Source organism: Erinaceus europaeus, chromosome 5 (genome assembly GCF_950295315.1).
Source record: "Erinaceus europaeus chromosome 5, mEriEur2.1, whole genome shotgun sequence".
NCBI lineage: Eukaryota > Metazoa > Chordata > Mammalia > Eulipotyphla > Erinaceidae > Erinaceus > Erinaceus europaeus.
The window spans coordinates 124,237,910-124,261,728 of record NC_080166.1 but is presented as its reverse complement, the minus strand read 5'-3'; the positions used below and the strand labels follow the sequence as shown (position 1 = coordinate 124,261,728).

General features: G+C 42.6%; 1 protein-coding gene across 1 annotated transcript; it reads left to right on the top strand.

Annotated features, from left to right (window-relative positions):
* Nucleotides 1-173: 173 nt before the first annotated feature.
* Nucleotides 174-22,590, top strand: TGDS (TDP-glucose 4,6-dehydratase). Its single transcript, XM_007526847.3, has 12 exons — nucleotides 174-299; nucleotides 2,605-2,671; nucleotides 5,338-5,406; nucleotides 7,242-7,332; nucleotides 8,462-8,604; nucleotides 12,824-12,922; nucleotides 14,184-14,243; nucleotides 14,706-14,749; nucleotides 15,990-16,155; nucleotides 19,700-19,758; nucleotides 20,041-20,138; nucleotides 21,801-22,590. Exons 1-12 carry the CDS (start codon nucleotides 214-216, stop codon nucleotides 21,884-21,886), a joined length of 1,068 nt encoding a protein of 355 aa, XP_007526909.1. The 5' UTR covers nucleotides 174-213; the 3' UTR covers nucleotides 21,887-22,590.
* The last annotated feature ends 1,229 nt before the right edge of the window (nucleotides 22,591-23,819 follow it).

Here is a 23,819-nt window from a genome sequence, read left to right as displayed (position 1 = left end):
AGTGGCTCTGCCATGCGGCGTACACTAGGGCGGCCCTGCCCTGTCCGCCGGTGGGCGGGGCTAAACCTGTGCAGCTCCGGAAGCTGCGGCTGCAGGGCCCCGTAAAGCGCTGCGTAGGGACGGACCCGGCAACGCGGCTAGTCGTAAAATGTCGCGGTGGAGAGTCTGTACGGCCGGGGCGCTTTACGGCACCAGGCACTGCTGAGTTGGGAGATGTCGGCTGCGGGTGGGGAGGATGCCCCGGGTCCTCCCAGAGGTTTTGCGAAACGGGTCCTGGTGACCGGGGGTGCCGGCTTCATGTAGGTAACGGCGCCGCCGACCCAGCAGCCGCTCCCCGACTACCTCCCAGCTCGTGGCGCGCTTCTGCTTGCTCTCGGACCCGGGGCCAGCTCTGCGGGCCGGTGGGGCAGGGGCCTCATCATGCACGCGGGGGGCTCGCCCTCCAGGGTTCCCGCTCTGGACGTCCCTCTTTTACAGCTGGGGCTTCTTTGGCAAGCTTCCCCTCCCAAAGCCAAAGCTCAGTGGGACCCCCGCAGCCCCGCCCTTACCTGCCTGGGCGCACCTGTCACTCTTCTGCAGGGAGTCGTGCACACTGCAGTCAGCAGCTGTCCTGATGCCTCATCCCGTCGCCACCCGGGGTGTGTGTGTCTGTGTGTCTGTGTGTTGGGGGACGACTGCTGTGGCCAGGAGGTCTTGGTGTGGTGTGATCAGGCCTCATGTAGATGTCTTTCGCTCTCGAACCCTGCTCACTCCTTCCAAAGTTGCTCATTTTTCTTCTTCCTCTTCCCTGTCTCCTTATTCTCCTCCTTCTCCCCCTCTCTTCCCTCCCCTCCCCCTCCTTTTCCTCTTCTATTCCTCCTCCTTCCTTTTTTTATATTAGCGATTTAACATTGACTTACAAAATTATAGGATAGCAGGGGTATAATGCCATACCGTTCTCTCCACCAGAGTTCTGTGTCCCTATTCCCTCCATTGGAAACTGCAGTAGTTTCCCAACGTCACAGATATGGATCGACTTATTATTTCTATAACTAGCTAAATATACATATTTTGCCCATTTTTCCCCATATGGCCCTGCTGTCTCTTCCTTTCTAAGTCACACCTACCCCTATTGCTATTTCCGAATATCCTTCCTTTTTCCCTCATCTCCAGGTCCTGATGGAATTGGAGTTCAGAGACCTCTAGTCATCTTCTCCTAAGCTTTCACTTCTGCTGGGAGCATGGACCAAAATGCTTATTGGGGTGCAGAAGGCGGGGATTCTGGTTTCTGTGATTATTTCTCCGCTGGACAGAGGCATTGGCAGGTCTATCCATACCCCCAGCCTGTTTCTATCCTTCCCTAGTTGGGGTAGGGCTCTGGGGAGGTGAGGCTCTGGGGCACACTGGTGCGGCCATCTGCCCAGAAAGTTAGGATGGAATCATAGTAGCATGTGCAGTTTGAGTCACCACTTCCTACTGCTCTTCCCTTCTCCCCTAGCCTGGGTACCTGTGCTCGCTCTCCCCTCCCACTCTTCTGCTTTATGGGTGGAGGTTTGGATTACAGGACAGTTGCTGACACATGGATACAGTCACTCATCTCCCGGTGACAGGTGTCTGCAACACTCTCACCACCACCACCCCACCCCCTAGTCGAGGACTTTTTGCGCCTTGATGCACCTGCCTTCTTGTGGCCTCCTGATTGGCCTCCTGCATTCATCCTTGTTCCAGTGACTTCTTCCTCACACCACAGTCAGTGTCTCTGTTAAGTGTTTCTCTCTTAGCTCCTTTAATTCCAGAGTCTTTACCACACCTGAAAGACGCTCACTTGTCCAAAACTGTACGTTTCCAACCCAACCCCCTGTCTTTCGGCTCCAGCCACGCCTACCAGCATGCACATCCTGTTCAAAGACCTTTCTGTTGCTTAGCCTGTTGGGTCACTTGTTTAAGCACACCTTGCTTGAGGCCTTATGACTTCTCCCCCAATGAACACACTGACCACAACCTGAACTGATAGCTGTTTATGCTCACTTGCTTACTGCCTTGACACCTTCAGCCTGGGGGTATAAGCGGGGTGAAGTGAAATGGAGGTAGGGGGTGTCACTCAGCCTCTAGAAGGTTGTCTGGCTCCTGTATAAAGGCTGCCTGTCATGTGTGGCTGTGAGCAGGAAGCTCCCAGTGTCTGCTGGAGGACGGACCGGGAGCATCTAGTGTTTAGCTTTGCTCTGTTAGCACATTCAGTCACCCCTTGTAATCTGACAGCTTTACTCAGAGAGGGGAGGAACTATTAAAAGGCAGTGATTCTGTTCCAGAAACAGACTATGGGATGCAACTAAAGCCTGCAGAGGGGAAGAAACTTGGGTGGAGGCTGTCCTTGTTCCTGGCTGCTTAATCTTCTGGGTATATATGATCAAATCTGGTAGATCCCCTCCGCCAGATCCACACTCCTGGTTGGGACATGCTTTTGAAAGGCTACACATCAACCCACAGTATTTAAAAAAAAAAAAATGACAATATTCATTCTGTTGTCTTGGAAGAATTTGAATGTATCTGAACATTTTCTGAATTGGGCAGAAAATTGGAATTTCGTACTAACAAGGTGGATTTTTTTTTTTCTTTCCCTTGCAGTGCGTCACATGTGATTGTCTCATTAGTGGAAGGTTATCCAGACTATCTGATCATAAATCTAGACAAGGTGAGTTGGGTAAAAATGTTATTTGCGCTTTCTGAAAGTACTTTGGTTTTGTCATGCTGAAATTGGAGGTTTTCATTTAGTCCTTTTAACAGGGCAGGAAGCTATATGGTCATGCATTCACACTGGTTAATCTTACAGAAAGTCATTTGCAACTTAAATATTTTTTTAATGTTTATTTAGGATTGAGATAGAAATTTAGAGGTAAGAAGAGAGGTGGAAAGGGAGAGAAAGAGATACACCTGCAGCACGGCTTCATTGCTTATCAAACTTCTCCCCTTCAGACGGGGACCAGGGGCTTGAACTTGGGTACTTGCACATTGTAATGTGTGTGCTCAACAAGAGTTCTTTTTTTTTTCTTTTTTAAATATTTAATTATTTTTCCCTTTTGTTGCCCTTATTTTTCATTATTGTATTTATTATTGTAGTTATTGATGTCATTGTTGGATAGGACAGAGAGAAATGGAGAGAGGAGGGGAAGACAGAGGGGGAGGAAAAGATAGACACCTGCAGACCTGCTTCACTGCCTGTGAAGCAACTCCCCTGCAGGTGGGGAGCCGGGGGCTCGAATGGGGATCTTTCTGCCAGTCCTTGCACTTTGCACCATATGCGCTTAAACCGCTGCATGCCCGAGTCCCTCAGCAAGGGTTCTACTGCCTGGCCTAACTTTTCATTTATTATGACACTCCGTAAAGTTGAGATTCCTTTTTTATTTTATTTTTATAATTTTAAAAAATATTTATTCCCTTTTGTTGCCCTTGTTTTTTTTATTGTTGTCATTGTTGGATAGAACAGAGAGAAAGGGAAGACAGAGGGGGAGAGAAAGATAGACACCTTCAGACCTGCTTCGCCGCTTGTGAAGCGACTCCCCTGCAGGTGGGGAGCCGGGGGGACTTGAACCAGGATCCTTACGCTGGTCTTTGCACTTTGCACCACGTGAACTTAACCCGCTGTGCTACCGCCTGACCCCTAAGGTCAAGATTTTAAGTGCAGTATTTATACCAAATTCTCACATTTACTAAATTCAATATTTTCTATAACCATATGATTATTTAAAAAATTTAGAATTGATATAATGTGATTATTTAATTTTATAACTTTCACCTCTTGGAAAAAATTAACATAAAGTACAATAAAGTTGGCTTAGTTTGAATTTTTTTTTTTTTGGGGTATAATTGTTTCCTGGAGGGTCTGAAAGCCCTGATCGGCAACCACTGGCATATTTATTATTATTCTTTTAATGCAAGGTGTAAATAGTTCCCTTGATTTCATAAAACATAACAGTGAGAATGTATAGGCTAATCACGGCTCTTCAATGGTCTGAGCTAGCCCGTTAATGCGCAGTCATTTTCTTCATCTGTACACTGATTTAGCAGTGGTTGAAAAATGAACTTGAGGTGGCCCAGAAGACGGCTCAGCACATTAAGTTTTGAATCTTCAAGCACGAGGTTCTGAGTTTGATTCCTAGACTCATAAAGCCAGAGTGATGCTGTGGTTCTAATTCCCCTTCTGTTCGTTCTTCTCTTCCTTCACCTCCTCCTTCTCCTGTCTCTCTCTAATGTATCTTTTTTTTTTTTTTAAGATTTTATTTATTTATTCATGAAGAGAGAAGGAAAGAGAGAGAGAGAGAAAGAACCAGACATTACTCTGGTACATGTGCTGCCAGGGATTGAACTCAGGACCTCATGCTTCAGAGTCTGATGCTTTATCCACTGCGCCACCTCCTGGACCACATCTTTTTTTTTTTTTTAAAGTACATTATAATCTATGTAACAATTTTAATTGCCTATAGTTGCTAACTTTTTGGTAAACTTTTTTAGTTACTAGTAGCTGAGGGCAAGTCTGGGCAGATAATTTTTTTAAAGAAGTTTATTAAAAATGATTCTTTTTGGTGAGACTTTCTTTTTTAAATTTATTTATTTTCCCTTTTGTTGCCTTTGTTGCTTTTTTATTGTTGTTGTAGTTATTGTTGTTGTTATTGATGTTGTCATTGTTGGATAGGACAGAAAGAAATGGAGAGAGGAGGGGAAGATAGAGAGGGGGAGAGAAAGACAGACACCTGCAGACCTGCTTCACTGCCTGTGAAGAGACTCCCCTGCAGTTGGGGAGTTAGGGGATCGAAACCCGGTCCTTACACTTCGCGCCATGTGTGCTTAACCCACTGCGCAACCACCTGACTCCCTGATTTTTCTGTTCTTTGTATTTTATATTTTGAGAAGGAAATGATTTCTGTACTTTGAAAGGGCAGAAGAAATTACTTTTTTGTTTGACTTTGAAGATTTCAGAAGCTTCTTAAAACACAAAAATCAGTCCTATAAAAAGACATAGTCTTTTATTCCGATCAGAATATCTATAGTCTTTAAAATAAATTGATATACCATAAGCCAGAGCTGAACAGTGCTCTGGTTAAAAAATAAAAAATAAATAAATAAAATAAACAACCTGGGCAGAGAGTAGATAGCATAATGGTTATGCAAACAGACTCTCATGCCTGAGGCTCCAAAGTCCCAGGTTCAGTCCCCCGCACCACCATAAGCCAGAGCTGAATAGTGCTCTGGTTAAAAATAATAATAATAATAATAATAAAATAAATAAATAAATTGATATAGGAAAAAAGTATTAATAATGTTTTTGTCTCCCTCCACCCTACAACACTTTCTTATTTTCAGCTGGATTACTGTGCAAGTTTAAAGAATCTCGAAACCATTTCTAACAAACAAAACTACAAGTTCATACAGGTATGGACGTTTTCTTCTAGTTATATAATCATGATACCGTATCTCTCTAGTCGTTTAGGGATTTTTATCATTCTTTTTATAAGTTTGTGGATTTTGGGCTTGGGAAACATACTTATTGTAGAGCCGGCTTAATTTGAGAAAAGTCAAGTACTGTGAGAACACTCCTGGATTGGCACCATACTGAAAGCTACGTGTGATTTCTTTAGTACCTTGGCAGAGCTGTGAGTCACTGATGAATTTACATGGTTTGTGGTTTTTGGATCTTCAGAAGCTTTTTAAAACAAGACCCTTCTGGGGTTTAAAGAGATTGGTATAAAGTGGAATGGGTGGTACTCAGAACAGCCAGCAGCCAGAGAGGCGACTGTTACAGCCAATGGGAGACCCTCCTCCAGGAAGGCTGGTTACTTGGCCACTCCTGAAAGAGTTAAAGCTTAAACCAAAGAGCATACTCAGGATTTTGCAGAGGAAAATTGACATGTCAAATACGACTGATTACCAAATTTTTAAAAAACTATTTAACATTTTTTATTTATTTTCCCTTTTGTTGCCCTTGTATTTTATTGGTGGTTTAGTTATTATTATTGTTGTTATTGATGTTGTCGTTAGGTAGGACAGAGAGAAATGGAGAGAGGAGAGGAAGACAGAGGGGGGAGAGAAAGATACCTGCAGACCTGCTTCACCGCCTGTGAAGCGACTCCCCTGCAGGTGGGGAGCCTGGGACTCGAACCGGGATCCTTACGCCGGGTCCTTGCGCTTCGCTCCACATGCGCTTAACCTGCTGCGCTACAGCCCAACTCCCTATTACGGATTTTCTAACAGTATTTCTGCAAACTTTATTTTGTATCATGCATTATTTTTTTAATTAATTTTATTACATATGAGAGAGAGGCAGAGAGAGAAGCCAGAATGTCACTCTGGTACTTTGGGGTAAGGATTGAACCAGGAAGCTCAGGAATGGATGTCCAGTGCTAGTTGAGCTGTACCTCCAACTACCTATTATATCCACTTAAAAGAATATATTAAGGAGCCACTTCATAATTCTGTTCTTTTAAAAATAGTTTTATTTATTTATTATTATTATTATAGAGAGACAGAAAGAAATTAAGAGGGGAGAAGAGATAGAGAGGGAAAGAGACTGAGAGACACCTGCAGCCCTGCTTCACCAACTTGTGTCGCTTCTCCCCTGCAGGTGGGGACCAGGGGCTTGAACTTGAGTCCTTGTGCACTGTACTGTGTGCGCTTAACCAGGTGTGTCACCACCTGGCCCTCTAATTCTGTTCCTTATGAAAGTGATTTCTTCAGTCACCAAAGAATTTTTGAGCATACATATTTTTTTTAAGAATTAAATATATGGATAGCATAAAAGTACTCCTGGGTTTATCTAGTCAGACTGAAACGCCATTCAGGTTATTGCACTTACTTGAAATGTATTTTGATAATGCTTATCTCAGATTTTAAACTGAGATTTAAACTAAAATTTAGGTTTAAATTTGCCTTTTTAATGTATTGACGTTACTTAGGTGGGCAAGGAAGCTGTGAACAACAACGACAAAAAAAAAATGACTTAGCTTGGTTTTCGCAGTAAATACTGTTTTAGGCACTTTGTTGAAAATACGCTGAATCAAATATCTTGTATACTAAGCTAATAGAGAAAGGCATCTTTATTACTTGACCACTTAGTTGGTCACTTAAGCTATTTCCTATTAAAAAAAAAAAACTAGGATAGTGGAAAGGGGAATGATTTTCTGGTTCTATTTCTTTCACGTTGTGAAATGGTTATATGAATGGTAGTGTATCACGAAACTTAGTTTTTCCACATTTTCTTTTCTATACAGGGGGACATATGTGATTCTCACTTTGTGAAACAGCTTTTTGAGAGGGAGAAAATAGATATAGTGCTACATTTTGCTGCGCAAACACATGTAGGTAAGTGTTGTCTTCTTGTTGCAGGTATGAGTGACACTTCATAACTAGCCAAAGTCAAAATTCAGTTAATGGGCTTGAGCATTTGTCTAGGTATTGTCTGCATGGGTGTTTAGCTTTACGAGCAGATTCCTCTGAATATATGTTACAGTTCACTGTACAAAGTGCTAGACAAAGTATTAGAAAATGTCTCCTGTGCACAGAACAGTACAGGCAGTAGGGTAATGTTCAGTTGTGCTCCCACCATCTGTTTTTTTTCCCCTTTTGTTGCCCTTGTTGCTTTTTTATTGTTGTTGTAGTTATTACAGAGAGAAATGGAGAGAGGAGGGGAAGATAGAGAGAAGGAGAGAAAGATAGACACCTGCAGACCTGCTTCACAGCCTGTGAAGCGACTCCCCTGCAGGTGGGGAGCCCGGAGCTCGAACCCGGATACTTAAGCCGGTCCTTGCGCTTAGCCCCATGTGTGCTTAACGTGCTGCGCTACCGCTCGACTCCCTCCAATGTTTTTTGTTGTTGTTATTGTTTGGTTTTGTTTTTTAGCTCGTTTGCTATTTGGCTTTCTTGGGCTATAAACTTTTGCGGAGCAGGAACGTTTATGTAGGCAGGTTTGCCATTTTTCTCTCTTAGACTTTTGGACTGGGAATCACCAAAAAGTTTTCTCTTTCCAGATTGTTGGATCAGTACTTGAAAGTGAATTTACTTTTAAAATCATTAACCTGCAACAATTGCTGTGAACAGCAATCACAGGTTCATCTGAAAATCATAAGCCCTCTATTAGATACTGGAAGTTTAAGACTCTTAAGAAAATATAAGAATACATAAAACTTAGACATGTCATTTATTGTCTTCCTTTCTCTTAAAAAATTCTCCTGCAAATTTTACAACGATAGTTTTCCAGGTTTTAAGAATTTACATGTACTCTGCTATCTGGACTTAAGGCAATCAGAAATAGTGGTGTGTTTATTTATTTATTTATTTATTTATTTAAATAGTGTGCTTTATACTGTCTTTCAAAATTGTCGCTTTCTTGAATGAAGAGAAGGAAGCGGCACTTTCTTTAAAAGCAAGCCTACCGTTTGGTGTTGGTTCTGTGGTGTGGGTAGAGTACAGCTTTTTCCTTCTTCCTCCTTAGATCTCTCATTTGTACGTGCCTTTGAGTTCACATACGTGAATGTTTATGGCACTCACGTTTTGGTAAGTGCTGCTTACGAAGCCAGAGTGGAGAAGTTTCTGTATGTCAGCACAGACGAAGTATATGGGGGCAGTTTTGATAAGGTAAGACTAGAAAATGTCTACTTCACCTCCTTCCTTACCGTGGATCGTGACCCAAATCTGCCTAATGAAAAGCACCTATGGGGGCCAGGCAGCGGTGCACCTGCTTCAGCACACAGAGTACTGTGAGCAAGGACTCGGGTTGGAGCCTCGCTCCCACCTGCAGTGGGTCAAGCAGGTCTGCAGGTGTCTCTCTTTCTTTCTTCCTTTCTGCCTCTCCTCTCCTGTCAATTTCTTTCTGTCCTGTTGAATAAAATGGAAAGGATAAGAAAAGTGTTGAGGGAATGGCCTCTAGGAGTGGTGGATTCACAGTGCTGCCACCAAACCCCAGCAACTGGAGGCAAATAATAATAATAATAAGGAAAAGAAGCTGCTATGAGTGGACTGCTTGACAGCTCACCTGGAAGAAGGACCTGAGTGACCATGCGTGTTACCCAAGTTCAAGTCCAGCCTCCGTCTCACTGAAGCTTCAGTGGTTTGGTATCTTTTGCTCTCTGTCTGTTTCTTTCTTTCTTTTTGTCTGTCTTAAAAAACTGGCCTAGAGTAGTGAAACCCCTATAATGGGGGGGGGGGAAGGAAGAAAAAGAAGGAGGAAGAAGAGAAAGGAAGGAAGGAAACCTATTCTGGATTTGTTCATCCTGATTATATTACACTTTTGTTATCCCACTATATTATTCCAGTATACCTTCTGTTCAGAAAGTGGTGCCCAGTCACAAGAGAAACAGCAGCCTAGTGCCAGTCCAGATTTATTCACAATCTAACTGACAGTCATTTATTTGTGAGCACCTGAGTAAGGACCCAGCCTTACCTGGGGCTGCCATCTCGATGAGCCGCAGTCGTGGAGGGTAGGTCCAGTGCTGCCTGCTGTCTTGTCATTCACTCCAGAAAGCACAGTGGGCTGTCTAAAAGGGAGTGAGTGGAGAATTACTGTAGAAACTGAATCTGCTTTTTCTCTCTCTCTCTCCCTTTTTCCTATCTGTTTATTTTTTCCATTTTTCTATTTGTGATTAATAGTGGCTTACAGTATTTTAAGGTTGCATTGTATAGTTCCACACCATATACCCGCCTGTTCTCTCTTTTCTTCATTTTTTATTATATATATTTAATGCCGCCAGGGTTATCATTGGGGCAAAATGCCTGCACATGAATCTGCTGGTCCTGGCAGCCTTTTTTTTTTTTTCCCCTTTCTATTTTATTGGGTAGGACAGAGAAATTGAGAGGGAGGGAGAGAGAAAGATAGACACCTGCAGACCGGCTTCACTACTCATGAAGTCTCCCCCCTACAGTTGTGGGGTGGGGCTCAAACCTGGGTCCTTGCACTTGGTAATATGTGTGCGTAGCTGGGGGGCACCACTGTCCAGGCCTCACCCCACCCCCCACTCTCTCATTTTTTGATTTTTTTTTTTACTCCCACCCAGATTTTTTTTTTATTTAAATTATTTCTTTATTGGGGAATTAATGTTTTACATTCAACAGTAAATACAATAGTTTGTACATGCATAACATTCCCCAGTCTCCCATTTAACAATACAACCTCCACTATGTCATTTATCATCCTTCATGGACCTGTATTCTCCCCACCCACCCACCCCAGAGTCTTTTACTTGGGTGCAATATGCCAATTCCATTTCAGGTTCTACTTGTGTTTTCTTTTCTGATCTTGTTTTTCAACTTCTGCCTGAGAGTGAGATCATCCCATATTCATCCTTCTGTTTCTGACTTATTTCACTCAACATGATTTTTCAAGGTCCATCCAAGATCGGCTGAAAACGGTGAAGTCACCATTTTTTACAGCTGAGTAGTATTCCATTGTGTATATATACCACAACTTGCTCCAACATCTGTTGTTGGACACCTGGGTTGCTTCCAGGTTTTGGCTATTACAAATTGTGCTGCCAAGAACATATGTGTACACAGATCTTTTTGGATGGATGTGTTGGGTTCCTTAGGATATATCCCCAGGAGAGGAATTGCAGGGTCATAGGGTAGGTCCATTTCTAGCCTTCTGAGAGTTCTCCAGACTGTTCTCCACAGAGGTTGGACCAATTGACATTCCCACCAGCAGTGCAGGAGGGTTCCTTTGACCCCACACCCTCTCCAGCATTTGCTGCTGTTACCTTTTCTTTTTTTGTTGTTTTTTTTTGTTTTTTTATTTTTTTTATTTTTTATTATTTTTTATTATTTAAGAAAGGATTAATTAACAAAACCATAGGGTAGGAGGGGTACAATTCCACACAATTCCCACCACCCAATCTCCATATCCCACCCCCTCCCCAGTAGCTTTCCCATTCTCTATCCCTCTGGGAGCATGGACCCAGGATCATTGAGGGTTGCAGAAGGTAGAAGGTCTGGCTTCTGTAATTGCTTCCTCGCTGAACATGGGCGTTGACTGGTCGGTCCATCTCATTTTTTGATTGATTGTAAGTACTATACTTTCCATGCAGAAGATGGTTATTCTCAAGTCTACAGTTTTTTCACAGTGTCTCACTCTGTTGTGTTGTTTGCTTATTTGTTTGTTCTAATCAAAATTCCTGCACAGGAACAGAAAAAAACACGTACAGTATGTCTTCAGTTACCTACATTAATAGATTATTATTATTATTATTATTATTATTTTTGAGGGCTGTGACTTTAAGTCAAACAACATAAAATAAAAGGAAGTCTTAAGGGCAGAGTTATGGTGGACTTGGTTGAACACACACAAGGATCCAGGTTTAAGCCCCTGGTCTCCACCTGGGCAGGGGGATGCTTCACAAGTGGTGAAACAGTGCTGCAGGTATCTCTTTCTCCCTCCCTCTCTCTTTAATTACTGGATAGAAACAGCCAGAAATCAAGAGGGAAGAGGGTGACAGAGAATGAGAGAGACAGAGAGACACCTGCAACGCTGCTTCACCATTCGTAAGGGCTACCCCATGCAGGTGGGGGCCTGGGGCTCGAACTCTGGTCCTTGCACATTGAAACATGTGCGCTCAACCAGATGTGCCACCACCTGACCCCTCTTTTTCTTCTTTTTTTTTTTTCTCATTCTTTTTTTTTTCTTTAAGAAAGGATTAATTAACAAAACCATAGGGTAGGAGGGGTACAACTCCACACAATTCCCACCACCCAATCTCTATATCCCACCCCCTCCCCCGATAGCTTTCCCATTCTCTATCCCTCTGGGAGCATGGACCCAGGGTCATTGTGGGTTGCAGAAGGTGGAAGGTCTGGCTTCTGTAATTGCTTCCCCACTGAACATGGGCGTTGACTGGTCGGTCCATACTCCCAGTCTGCCTCTCTCTTTCCCTAGTAGGGTGGATCTCTGGGGAAGCTGAGCTCCAGGACATATTGGTGGGGTCTTCAATCCAGGGAAGTCTGGCCGGCATCCTGATGACACCTGGAACCTGGTGACTGAAAAGAGAGTTAACATACAAAGCCAAACAAATTGTTGAGCAATCCTGGACCCAAAGCTTGGAAAAGTGGAGAGGAAGTATTAGGGAGGTACTCACTGCAAACTCTAGTGTACTTCTGCTTTCTTACTTTGGTGCCATACTCCAAACTCTTTTTCTTCTTTCTCCCTCTTTATCTCCTCCTCCCGTCTCAATTTCTCTTTCTTTATCCTCAATAAATAGTGATATTAAATTAAAAATATATAAAAGCAGGCATTTCAGTAGCATTCCTTTGTTCAGTTAGAGTTCTTTTTTCCCATCAAAGTTATAGCAAACTGACATTGAACAGAAGGTTGTTATTTGAGGGCCTGCTGGTTGTTTGAAAGACACTTCTTAGTCCCCAGTTTCACTTGTGATAAGCAAACACCCTTAACTCTGCATTTTTTATCAGATAACCTTCCTTATACAGTTTTCTCCCTATATCAGATATGACCCAGTACACCAGTGTGTGTGTGTTTACACACATTAACCTATTAAATTGCTGAAAACCTCAAGACCTGTTAGTGTTTTGACAGAGGCTCCCAGGATTCCACATGTCCTTTGGACATCCTTCGGCCCCAGGCCCTTTGTACTTGTTCTTTTCTCTGCTTGCCTCGTAGGGTTGTCTGAGCTTTGAAAGAGTCACCGCCTGTGAAGAGCTTACAATAATGCCATGTGCACATTGGTAGAGCTCAGTAAATGGGATTCCTTTCCCCACACAGTGATTAACATTTCAAGTCTGTAATTTGTTCTGACTTTTCTGCTCAGAAAGTATGCATAACACATGCTATTTAAATGTATCTTTTTAAACCTAGGAGTTTGATGAGTCCTCTCCCAAGCAGCCTACAAATCCTTATGCATCATCAAAAGCAGCTGCTGAATGTTTTGTCCAGTCTTACTGGGAACAATACAAGGTAAGAATCAAGTTCAGAAACCCTTTCTGTCATTGTTGGAGCTTCCCCCATTTCAGGTTGACTTTTTCAGTTAGAGAAAGAGAGACAGGCTTGGGAAGATAGCATAATGGTTATGCAAAGAGGTTCTCATGCCTGAAGCTCCAAATTTCCCAAGTCTTGGCATCACCATAAGCCAGGGCTGACTAGTGCTCTGGGAGAGAGAGAGGGAGAGGGAGAGAGAGAGAGAAGGGGATGGGGAGGGGAGAGGGGAGGAGAGGAGAGGAGAGGAGAAGAGAGGAGAGGAGAGAAGGAGGGGAGGGGAAGGGAGGGGAGGGAAGGAGAGAGAGTGTTGAGAAAATAAGTAAAGGAAAAGAAAGGAAAGGAGGTAGCAAGAGAGAGAGACAGAGAGAAGAGGAAGAAGAATGGGAAAGGAGAAAGAGGGAAGGAAGGAATGAATGGAAGAAGGAAGGAAAGAAAGAAAGGAAGAGAGGAATGGGATCAGACCCATACCATGCGCACGGCCAAGCAGGTGCACTATTCAGGTGAGCTGTCTTGTCAACCCAAGTTCAGAATCTATTGAATCAGGTTTTCTTTGGGCCTAGGTATGGAAACTCCAAGTCAGTATTCACAGCATTGCATCTTTTAGTTTGTCGCAGGGTTTTTGTTTGTTTGTTTGTTTGTTTTTTGGGTGGGGGTGGGGAAGGGACACAAAGTTGGAAATGGATCTGATGATGTGATTCCAGAAAACAGATTTGCCTGAGGTGGCTCTGACATTGTTAGTGAGAGCCTGAGCCTGACCCAGTGGACTCCTACAGATTCCTTGATTCCTAGAGACTAGGTGAAAAATGCAAACCAAGGGACAACTTAAATCTCCCTCTTATAGCAGCGGCCCCTCCCCTTTTCCTTGTAGCTCTTGTTATTGGTAAGGATTGTACAGCCGGAAGAGCTAGTTTCAAACTTGACCTCTAGCCAAATGATCTCATCATCCAGAAATGCCATTAGTTCGCTGCGATCTCTAATTCATAATCCTGCCTTCACCTCTGTTCCTTCTCCCTTGTCCCTGTAGGGAGAATATTCGTCCTCTTTTTGAAGGCTTTATCTTCATCAATTTCAGTCCTTCTCTATCTTTTCTAGCTCTACTGGGGGGTGCATGCGGGGGGGTCCTTTGTTTTTGTCTTTAAGCTGTGTGTTATAATTTGGCCCAGATACTAAAATTGCTTATATCTGAGATAATCATCATTTTGAGCCTATCATTTGCCTTACTGTTGAATACTCTCTTAAGTTCCCAGTTGTCATCACAAGGAGCAGTAATGTTTATGGACCACATCAATATCCAGAAAAGGTACTTTTTATTTTTCTTCTGAATTCCTAGGCAACTATAGTAATGGTAAACAGTATTTCAAGCAATCTCTCTTTGGTGTATTTATTCCAAATACGTTGTTGTCATCATACACAATTTTCTGAGGCACCTCCTGCTAACCTCATCAGGAACTCAATAGTGAGTTTTCAGCTCACACCCTACTGGCTTGACTGTAGACCTTTGAACTTTGACTTCCAATTGAGGAAAATGCTATCTAGAATGGATTCTGAAGGACCTGGGAAGAAGGCATATGAGGACACCCCTTGTACTTTGCAGGACGCAATGACACTATAAATTACTGCCTTCACACTCTGGTTAAGGCCTTTAAGGAAGAATTCAAATTTATCTATATGTTTATTCTTCTACAACAATCTTTTCATGTTATGGTGAGTTTCTAATGAGTGAAATTCCAAAGTCTAACATAATATTTACATGTTGTTTTAGGTCATTCCAAAATTTATATCTTTACTACAACACAACAGGAAATGGTATGCTATTACTTCTTTTTTGCATTGGTACATTTTGCTGGGATTCTGTTAGTGTTTGGTGGTAGCCTTTCTTGAAGCTCATGAGGTATTAGCATTGGAAGCCGTAGAATTGAATGTCTTAACTAAATTAGAGGTTCCTTCAACTGTCAGTATAGCAGTTTTTAAAGTTAAGTTATCATCTAGGGCCAGGATATGAACTCAGCAGGTAGGATCCATGAGCCCCTAGGTTCAGTCCTTGGAAATGCACAGAATGGTGCAGTGGTGCTGTGGTCTCTCTCAGTAAAATAAACGAATGAATAAATGAATAAGTGCTCACACATGATGATGTACACTATGTCACTAAAAAAAAATAGTTCTCAGGGCTGAGCAGTGGAGCACCCTGTTGAGCGCACATGTTACAGTACACAAGGACTTGGGTTCAAGACTCCAGCCCCCATCTGTGAGGGTTGGGGGGAGCTTCACAAGCAGTAAAGCAGTGCTGTGGGTGTGTCTCCCTCCCTCCCTCTCTTTCTCCCCTTCCCTCTCCAGTTCTGTCTATCCAATAAGTAAATAAATAGTTCTGTATCATTCATCTTCATATATTTGCTTCTTTATGTACTTTGGAGTCTTAAATGATTTATCCCTGAACTTTGAGTTAGAGCATTTAAATTTGACATCTGTGCTTTTTAATTTTACTATCTTGAAAGGATTTAGCTAACTCACAGATCTGTAGTTGTTTCCTCAAAATGAGTTTCTCAGGGCTACGTAAACACTAGCCATTTTTCTACCAAGTGCCTTCAGGAAGCCTAGAGGTCATTTAAGAACCATGGATAAATTTTAGAAAAGTTGCTAGAATTTTGTGTTAGCAGGAAAGATGTTTAAGATCTCTGTGGAATTTGTTTTTTCTGGGCTTGTGCCTGCCATTCACTTACCTGACACTGACTGTTGGTTTGGGACAGCTTCCTTCCTTCCTTCCTTCCTTCCTTCCTTCCTTCCTTCCTTCCTTCCTTCCTTTTTCTTCTTCTTTTTCTTTTTCGGGGAGATTAATGGTTTATAGTGGACAGTAAAATACATTAGTTTGTACATGTGTAACATTTCTCAGTTTTCCACATAACAATTTAGCCCCCTCTAGGTCCTCCTCTGCCATCATATTCCAGGACCTGAGCCCTCCTCCCACCCCAGAGTCTTTTTCTTTGGTGCAGCACACTTTTTTTTTTTTCTCTTTTCCCTTTGTGATTTCATTTCATGTAATCCTTTTTAGCTGCATTCATGGATCTGGACTTCAAAGGAGAAACTTCCTCTACGCTACTGATGTGGTAGAAGCATTTCTCACTGTCCTGAAAAAGGGGAAACCAGGTGAAATTTATAACATCGGAACCAATTTTGAAATGTCCGTTGTCCAGCTTGCCAAGGAACTGATACAGCTGGTATGCATCTATTATAAAATGGCCTGTGGCTTCAAAATCCCCACAAAATCAACAGTTTACAGCTTACGTAGGCAGCCAAAAAGATGAAATTCCTAACTATGCATACCATATATTTGCCATGATCTGTTATTATTTGAAGTGGTAGTATGGATTTAATAAAAAGTTTTCCAGGAAAAAAGAAAACATTAGGGGCCAGGCTGGTTACGTGTACATACCATGGTGTGCAAGGACCCAAGGTTCAAGCCCCTGGTTCCCACCTGCAGGGGGAAAGCTTCGTGAGTGATGAAGTAGAGCTGCAGCTGTCTCTCTGTCTCTCCCTCTCCACATCCTCCTCCCCCCTTTCACTTTCTTTTTTTATTTATAAATTTTATTTATTTTTTTCCCCTTTTACTGCCTTGTTGTTTATCATTGTTGTTGTTATTGCTGTCGTTGTTAGCGCAGCGAGAAATGGAGAGAGGAGGGGGAAACAGAGGGGGAGAGAAAGATAGACACCTGCAGACCTGCTTCACCACCTGTGAAGCGACTCCCCTGCACGTGGGGAGCCAGGGGCTCAAACCAGGATCCTGATGCTGGTCCCTGCGCTTTCTGACACATGCACTTAACCCGCTGCGCCACCACCTGGCTCCCCCCTCTCTTATTTCTGTCTGTCTCTATCCAATAATAAATAAATAAAATAAATTAAAACCCTCATCCTCTTTTTAAAAAAGAAAACAATAGAGATGAAATGTACAGACCCTTTGAAAGACCTGCCTCAGTCTTAGAAATATAAGAAATCTTATGTACTAGAATTAAGGATCAACGATCTATAAACTAGTGTAGTTAAAGTGTATTTATGTATGAGCAAACAGTGGCTAAGTCTTGGGATTCAGCAGAAAGGGAGACTGAGCATTTTTTTTTTCTTTTTTATTTCTCATTGAATACTCTGCACTGCTGATGTGTGAGTTTTCCACATAATTCAATTTTCAAACACCAGCTGCATGCCCTACAGTTTAACTCAGGTGTGACACTGCCTGCCTGGAAGTGTCAGAACATGTGGGTTAAGCTGCTCAGCCCCACAAGACAGCCCCTTTTCTTTTGATGTCCATGCCAAGACCTGCTTGTCACCTGCCCTTTGGATCAGCCAGCTGCTAAAGTGTGTTATAGAGAAGCCACAAGGCCAAGCTAAAGTGTCTACTTACTAGATCACCACCTAAGACACACCTCAGGGACACGCAGGTGGGTGCCAGGCGTGGGCCAAGTTACAGCCGAGGGAAGGGCTGTGGAGTTTCCATTCCTTCCCCAGGAACAACCACCCTCTCAGCAGCCTGGAAGCTCTTGGAACACAATACTTTGGGGCCGTATGGAGGCTTCATTAGGCATGGCTGATAAAATCACTGGCTGGTGATGGCTAACTCGGTGTCTAGCTGTCCCTTCTCCCCTCATGGGAGTAGAGGCAGTAGGTTCCCTCCCTTTGAGCACACGGTTGGTTCCCCTGGCAACCAATTCCCATCCTTAGGGTCTTTCCATAAAAGCACATGCTCATATAAATGCCAGTGTTAAAAGGGGCTTGCTATGAATAATGAAAAAGACACCTTTATCTTTCATCCCTTTGGAAGCCCCAAGAGGTTTAGGAACTTGTGCCAGGATCAAGTATGAATGACTATACAGGAGGTCCTAGAATAGTGAAGCTTCTTTGTGATGTTGATGATAAATTAAACTCCCAGCCAACTTTGGAGAAGAGGACTTCCAGGCAGACCTTGCTTTCCTTAAGCACATTTCATTTACATTTGCCATTTTCCCAGTATCAGAGATATCAAGTGAGATTCCCCCTTTTAACAGCACTCAATGGGTCTGTCACCCATGACCCACTGAGGCGTCAAGACCAATAGACCCACTTTCCGGGGAAACCACTGAGTGTTGTGTTGCTTTGCTATAGTGTCATGAGGAAGCCGGCATTTGGGGACTGGTGTGTGTGTGTGTGTGTGTGTGTGTGTGTGTGTGTAGGAGAGGCTTTGGGAGTGTTGGGAAAATGTTACACTAGTAGGCTGTCTAACAGGCCCTCAAAGGTTAATTTTGGAGGTGCTAGTGAGTAACTCACCTGGAAAGACATCTGTCTGGCCCAGTGTGTGAACCCAGGCTCAGTGTCCCACCCCACCCCCAGCACCATGTGGAGTGTTACTGCACTGAGGGAAGGTTTGTCTTTCTTGTGCTACTTTCTGTCTCTGCCCCTCTCTCCTCTCTCCATCTGATAGAGTCAGCCTGGAGGGATAAAATTGCAGGTGCTCAGTGACCTGGTATTGCAAAAAAAAAAAAAAAGATTGTGTAGTCAGCGAGAGGGTTTGCCTGGTGGCTTTGACTGCCTTGCGATGCTCCCCGCACCTCAGACTGAAGGAGGGCTCTACACAGGAGTGGAGGGGAGACTTTACTGTTGGCAAGCCTCTGCCTCTGTCTCTGGTGGTGGGGTGGGCCACCTGGAGGGATGAGGTCAGGCTTACACACAGAGCTGGCACCACCAAGGAAAAAAAACAATCTTTTGTTTCCAGATTTTTTTTTTTTAATAAAAACTATAGGGGCCGGGTTGGAGCCTCCACTCCCGTGTGTGTGTGTGTGTGTGTGTGTGTGTGTGTGTGGCTTCACTAGCAGTGAAGCAGGTCTGTAGGTGTCTCTTCTATCTCTCCCTCTCTATCTCCCCTTTCCTTCTCAAATTCTCTCTGTCCTATCAAAGAAAAGAAAGAGGAAAAAAAAAAAAGGCTGCCAGGACGAGTGGATTCACTGTGTAGGTACCAAGCCCCGGCGAATGAATGAATGAATGAATGAATGGAATGCTAAGTGACAAGTTAGTTTTTCATATCCTTATTTTCTTACTTATTGTATACCACAAATATATTTTTCTTTATTGAAAATCAGGATATCACTGAGAAATAGCCAAAAGTCAGACAATGTTCATTTCTCTCTCACGGCTTATTTAATGTATATTCAGAGCTTCAGTCAGTTATTTGAGGTTATAAAATATGGAAAGTTTTACTTACATCTGTCCATTTAAGCTGTCTCTCCCCAGTTTGAAGAGTTTGTTTTTTTATTTATTTTAAGATTTTATTTATTTATTAATGAGAGAGACAGAACCAGACATCACTCTGGTACATGTGCTGCCAGGGATTGAACTTGAGACCCCATGTTTGAGAGTCCAGTGCTTTATCTGCTGCGCCATCTCCTGGACCACAAGAGTTTGTTTTTCTAGTCTCTTGAATCAGCTACTGAATTTTTGTTATGCGCTATTCTCATTTTTTTTTTTTAATTAAAGACTTAGTCATCTTTTACAAGATTGTGAGGTCCACAAACCCGCCACCAGAGTTCTGTGCCATAAAGCTAATCATCATAATTTTTACAGCATCTCAGAAGAAAGACAGTTTGGCTGTTGCCTCAATCTTCCTCTTTTCTCTTTCATTCTCCCTCTTTCTTCTCTCTTTTTTTTTAAATATTTATTTTCTCTTTTGTTGTCCTTGTTTCCTTCCTTCTTGCTGTTCTCATTTATAATTTGACTCAAAAGCCTTCTCCATTTTGACAGATCAAAGAAACTAACTCAGAATCTGAAATGGAAAACTGGGTTGACTATGTTAATGATAGGTAAGTAGCAAGTTAAAACTTTGAGGAAGGAGGGTGGGTAAATCGCATAATGGTTATGCAAAGAGAATCCCACGCCTGAGGCTCCCCAAGTCAGTCCCTGCACCAGTTAAAAACAAAACAAACAAACAAAAAACAACTTTGAGGAAAGGTTGGACATTTAGTTCTTTCTAAAGAAAAAGTTTGAATTATGATAAAGGTGCATGCCATGCATTATTTATTGTAGTATTTAAATCCGTAACTGTATATCCACACTCTCATCTTAAAATGGTTTTGTTTTTCAAGACCTACCAATGACATGAGGTATCCCATGAAGTCAGAAAAAATATTTGGCTTGGGATGGAGACCAAAAGTGCCTTGGGAAGAAGGAATCAAGAAAACAAGTATGTTTTGTATTGATCAATTTTGTGGATGGGGAGTTGGGAAAAACTTAAAGGAAATGCAGCTTATTTTTGGAACAGTAGACATTCAGCAAAATATTGCAATAGGTCACGTTCACTTTTCAATTTACTTCATTTAATATATTTCTGTGAATAGTAGTGTATTCTCTCAACATCTGGAATTCCAGACTAACTTCTGATAAGACTTCCAATATCTTTTTTATTACTATTATTTTATTATTATTTATTTTCCCATTTGTTGCCCTTGGTGTTTTTTTTTAATTGTTGTAGTAGTTATTATTATTGTTGTTGTTGATGCCATATTTGTTGGATAGGACAGAGAAATGGAGAGAGAATGGAAAGGCAGAGGGGGAGAGAAAGACACCTACAGATCAGCTTCACCGCCTGTGAAGCGACTCCCCTGCAGGTGGGGAGCCAGGGGCTCGAACCGGGATCCTTATGCCGGTCCTTGCGCTTCACACCAAGTGTGCTTAACCTACCACCCGACACCCAACTTCCAGTATCTTATTAGCACTTGTAAGATAACTACTTCAGTGATTCTCAGGTATATATATATATATATATCCTCCAGGGTTATTGCTGGGGCTCGGTGCCTGCACTACAGATCCACTGCTCCCGGAGGCCTTTTTTTCCCCCATTTTGTTGCCCTTGTCATTATTGTTATTGTTGCCATTGATGTTGTTTTTGGATAGGACAAAGAGAAATTGAGAGAGAGGAGGGGAGACAGAGAGGGGACAGAAAGATAGACACCTGCAGACCTGCTTCACCATTTGTGAAGTGACCCCCCTGCAGGTGAGGAGCCGGGGGCTCAAACTGGGTTCCTTACACTGGTCCTTACTATTATTTATTTATTAATGAGAGAGAGTGGAAGGAAGAAACAGAGCACTGCTTTAACATATATCATGCCAGGGATTGGACTCTGGACCTGCGGCTTTCCAGTCCACTGTGCTACCTTCCTCAAATTGTTTATTTTCATTTTTATATTGTTGTTGTTGTTATTGTTTTAAACCAGATCACTGCTCAGCTCTGGCTTTCAGGTGGTGCTGGAATTGAGCCTGCAACCTTGGAACCTCAGACATAAAAGACTTTTATATAACAAGTAGGCTGCGGGTTGATTTTTTTTTTTCTTTTTTTCTTTTTCCTGCCACCATGGTTATTGCTAGAAGTTGTTACTGGAGCTCAGTGCTAGAATCCACCACTCCTGGTGGCCATTTTTTCCTTTTTTTTTTTTTTTCTTTCTATTTTATTGGATAGGACAAAAAGAAATTGAGAGGAGAGGGGGAGGTAGAGAGGAAGAGAGACAGACACCTGCTGACTTGCTTCACTGCTCATGCAGTATCTCCCCTGCAGATGCAGGGCAGTGGCTTGAACCCAGGTCCTTGTACATGGTACTGTGTGTGCTAAGCTGGGCGCACCACCACCCACCACCTCCCTTGTTAACTTTTAAATCTTAAGTTTTCAGATGACTCAGGAGCCTCTAATTTTATTCACTAGGTATGTCAGAATCAAATCATTGTGCCGCTAGGTAATCCTGACCTGCCAAGTCAGCTGATGGACAGGACTTTGGTGACCTAACTGGAATTCAGAAAAAGTTGGTGTAATTGGTATCTAACTTTTTGACTTTTGCCTTGTTTTTTTCACCAGTTGAATGGTACCGAGAGAATTTTCACAACTGGAAGAACGCAGAGAAGGCATTAGAACCCTTCCCAGTGCAGCCGCCATTCATGTAATGAGGACGGGTTTCGGAGTCAGAAGAGAATGATCTTACCTCGATGAGTAATAGCAAATCAAGTGACCAAATGAAGTGCCCTCTTTGTCACTTAGAATCAGACTCATGGATTTTAGGCCTAACATTTTGATGCAGAAACGCCTCCGATCTTCAGAAGAGTTCCGGTAGTGGCATAGTGGCATAGTGGCATGTCAAATCTGACATACCGAAAGCATCTCAGACACCTATTCTCCCAGCAGTTAGGGGACAGGAGGTGTAGGAAGACCCCTCCAAAGGGCCGGGGCAGGAAGGAGGCCTTTCAAGCACACATATCAACTCCAGGCAGATGATAGCTTTCTCTGGCATTGAACTCACACAGCTTCCCTGACACACCCACTGCCTAGAAGTTTCCATTTCTAGACGGTATGGGATAAGCCACATGCCTTACTTCAGCTCTGTTTATAAGGCCTGATATTGTGCTTGAATTGCTTTAAGAGTGGAACAAAGTGGGAGCTGGCACAGTAGATAAAAACAGAAGTCTGTCTTAGCACTTTGGAACTATTGTGATAATTCTGTAAAATTAAGTTACTTAAAAAAATATATGTAGTTTTTATATTTTTAGAATCAGTCATATTATGTAGATAACTTTGTCTCAGAAATTTTATCATGTATTTTATTCTTCAAGTGATTTTATTTATAAAATTTTCCGTATTTTAATGTAACTGACTTCTTTTAGTAATGTGTCTTTATTTGACTATAAAAATGTTTTTAAATTTTTTTGATTATGTATTCTTTATTCCTCTCCTAAAGACTTTAAGATGACTTGGAAAAAAGAAATTAGCAAAAAAAAAAAAAAAAAAAAAACATATATATTTTAAAAGGATATATATGGGGGGTCAGGCGGTGGCGCAGTGGGTTAAGCGCACGTGGCGCAAAGCGCGGGGACCGGCGTAAGGATCCCGGTTCGAGCCCCCAGCTCCCCACCTGCAGGGGAGTCGCTTCACGGGCGGTGAAGCAGGTCTGCAGGTGTCTATCTTTCTCTCCCCCTCTCTCTCTGTCTTCCCCTCCTCTCTCCATTTCTCTCTGTCCTATCCAACAATGAACAACATCAACAATGGCAATAATAGTAACCACAACGAGGCTACAACAACAAGGGCAACAAAAGGGGGAAAAATGGCCTCCAGGAGCTGTGGATTCATGGTGCAGGCACCGAGCCCAGCAATAACCCTGGAGGGAAAAAAAAAAAAGATATATATGTTAAAAGGGGGGCCGAGTGGTGGCACACCTGGTTGAGTGCACATGTTACAAAGCACAAGGACCCAGGTTCAGGCCCTCTCTCCCCACCTGTCTCCTCTTTTTATTTTCTGAAATGGAGCCTCATACACACGGGATTCCTCCAGTTAGGACAACTTTTTCATTCAGATAGAGAGGGAGAGGGAGAGGGAGAGGGAGAGGGAGAGGGAGAGAGACTAGAATTCTAGAGCTCCCTCCCATGGCATGGTTCTCCCAGAGTGCCAGGGTTCAATCCTGAGCCTAGTGCTTGGCAAGGCTATGCACTCGACTCTTAGAGTTATGGTCTTTCTCTGACCCTGTTTCCCATTTCTTTAATTCTTTAGTCTACTTATTGGGACACTTTTTTGATTTTTAATGTCACATATTCAATTGGATTTGATTTTCGATTGTGTGTGTGTCTCTGTGTGTTTACAATTTCCTGTTTTAGTTTCGTGCTTATGCTTTTGTGTGTTTTGTTTTATTGATTATCACTGGAGGCTCGGTGCCAGCACTACCACTCTGCTGTGCCAGGTGGCCATTTTTCTTTCTTCCTGCCTCCCTTCTTTCTTTCTCTCTTTCTTTCTTTCTTTCTTTCTCTCTTTCTTTCTTCATTATTTGATAGAACAAAGAGAAATTGAGAGAGAATGAGAAGATAAAGAGGGAGCGACAAAGAGACTGTCTTC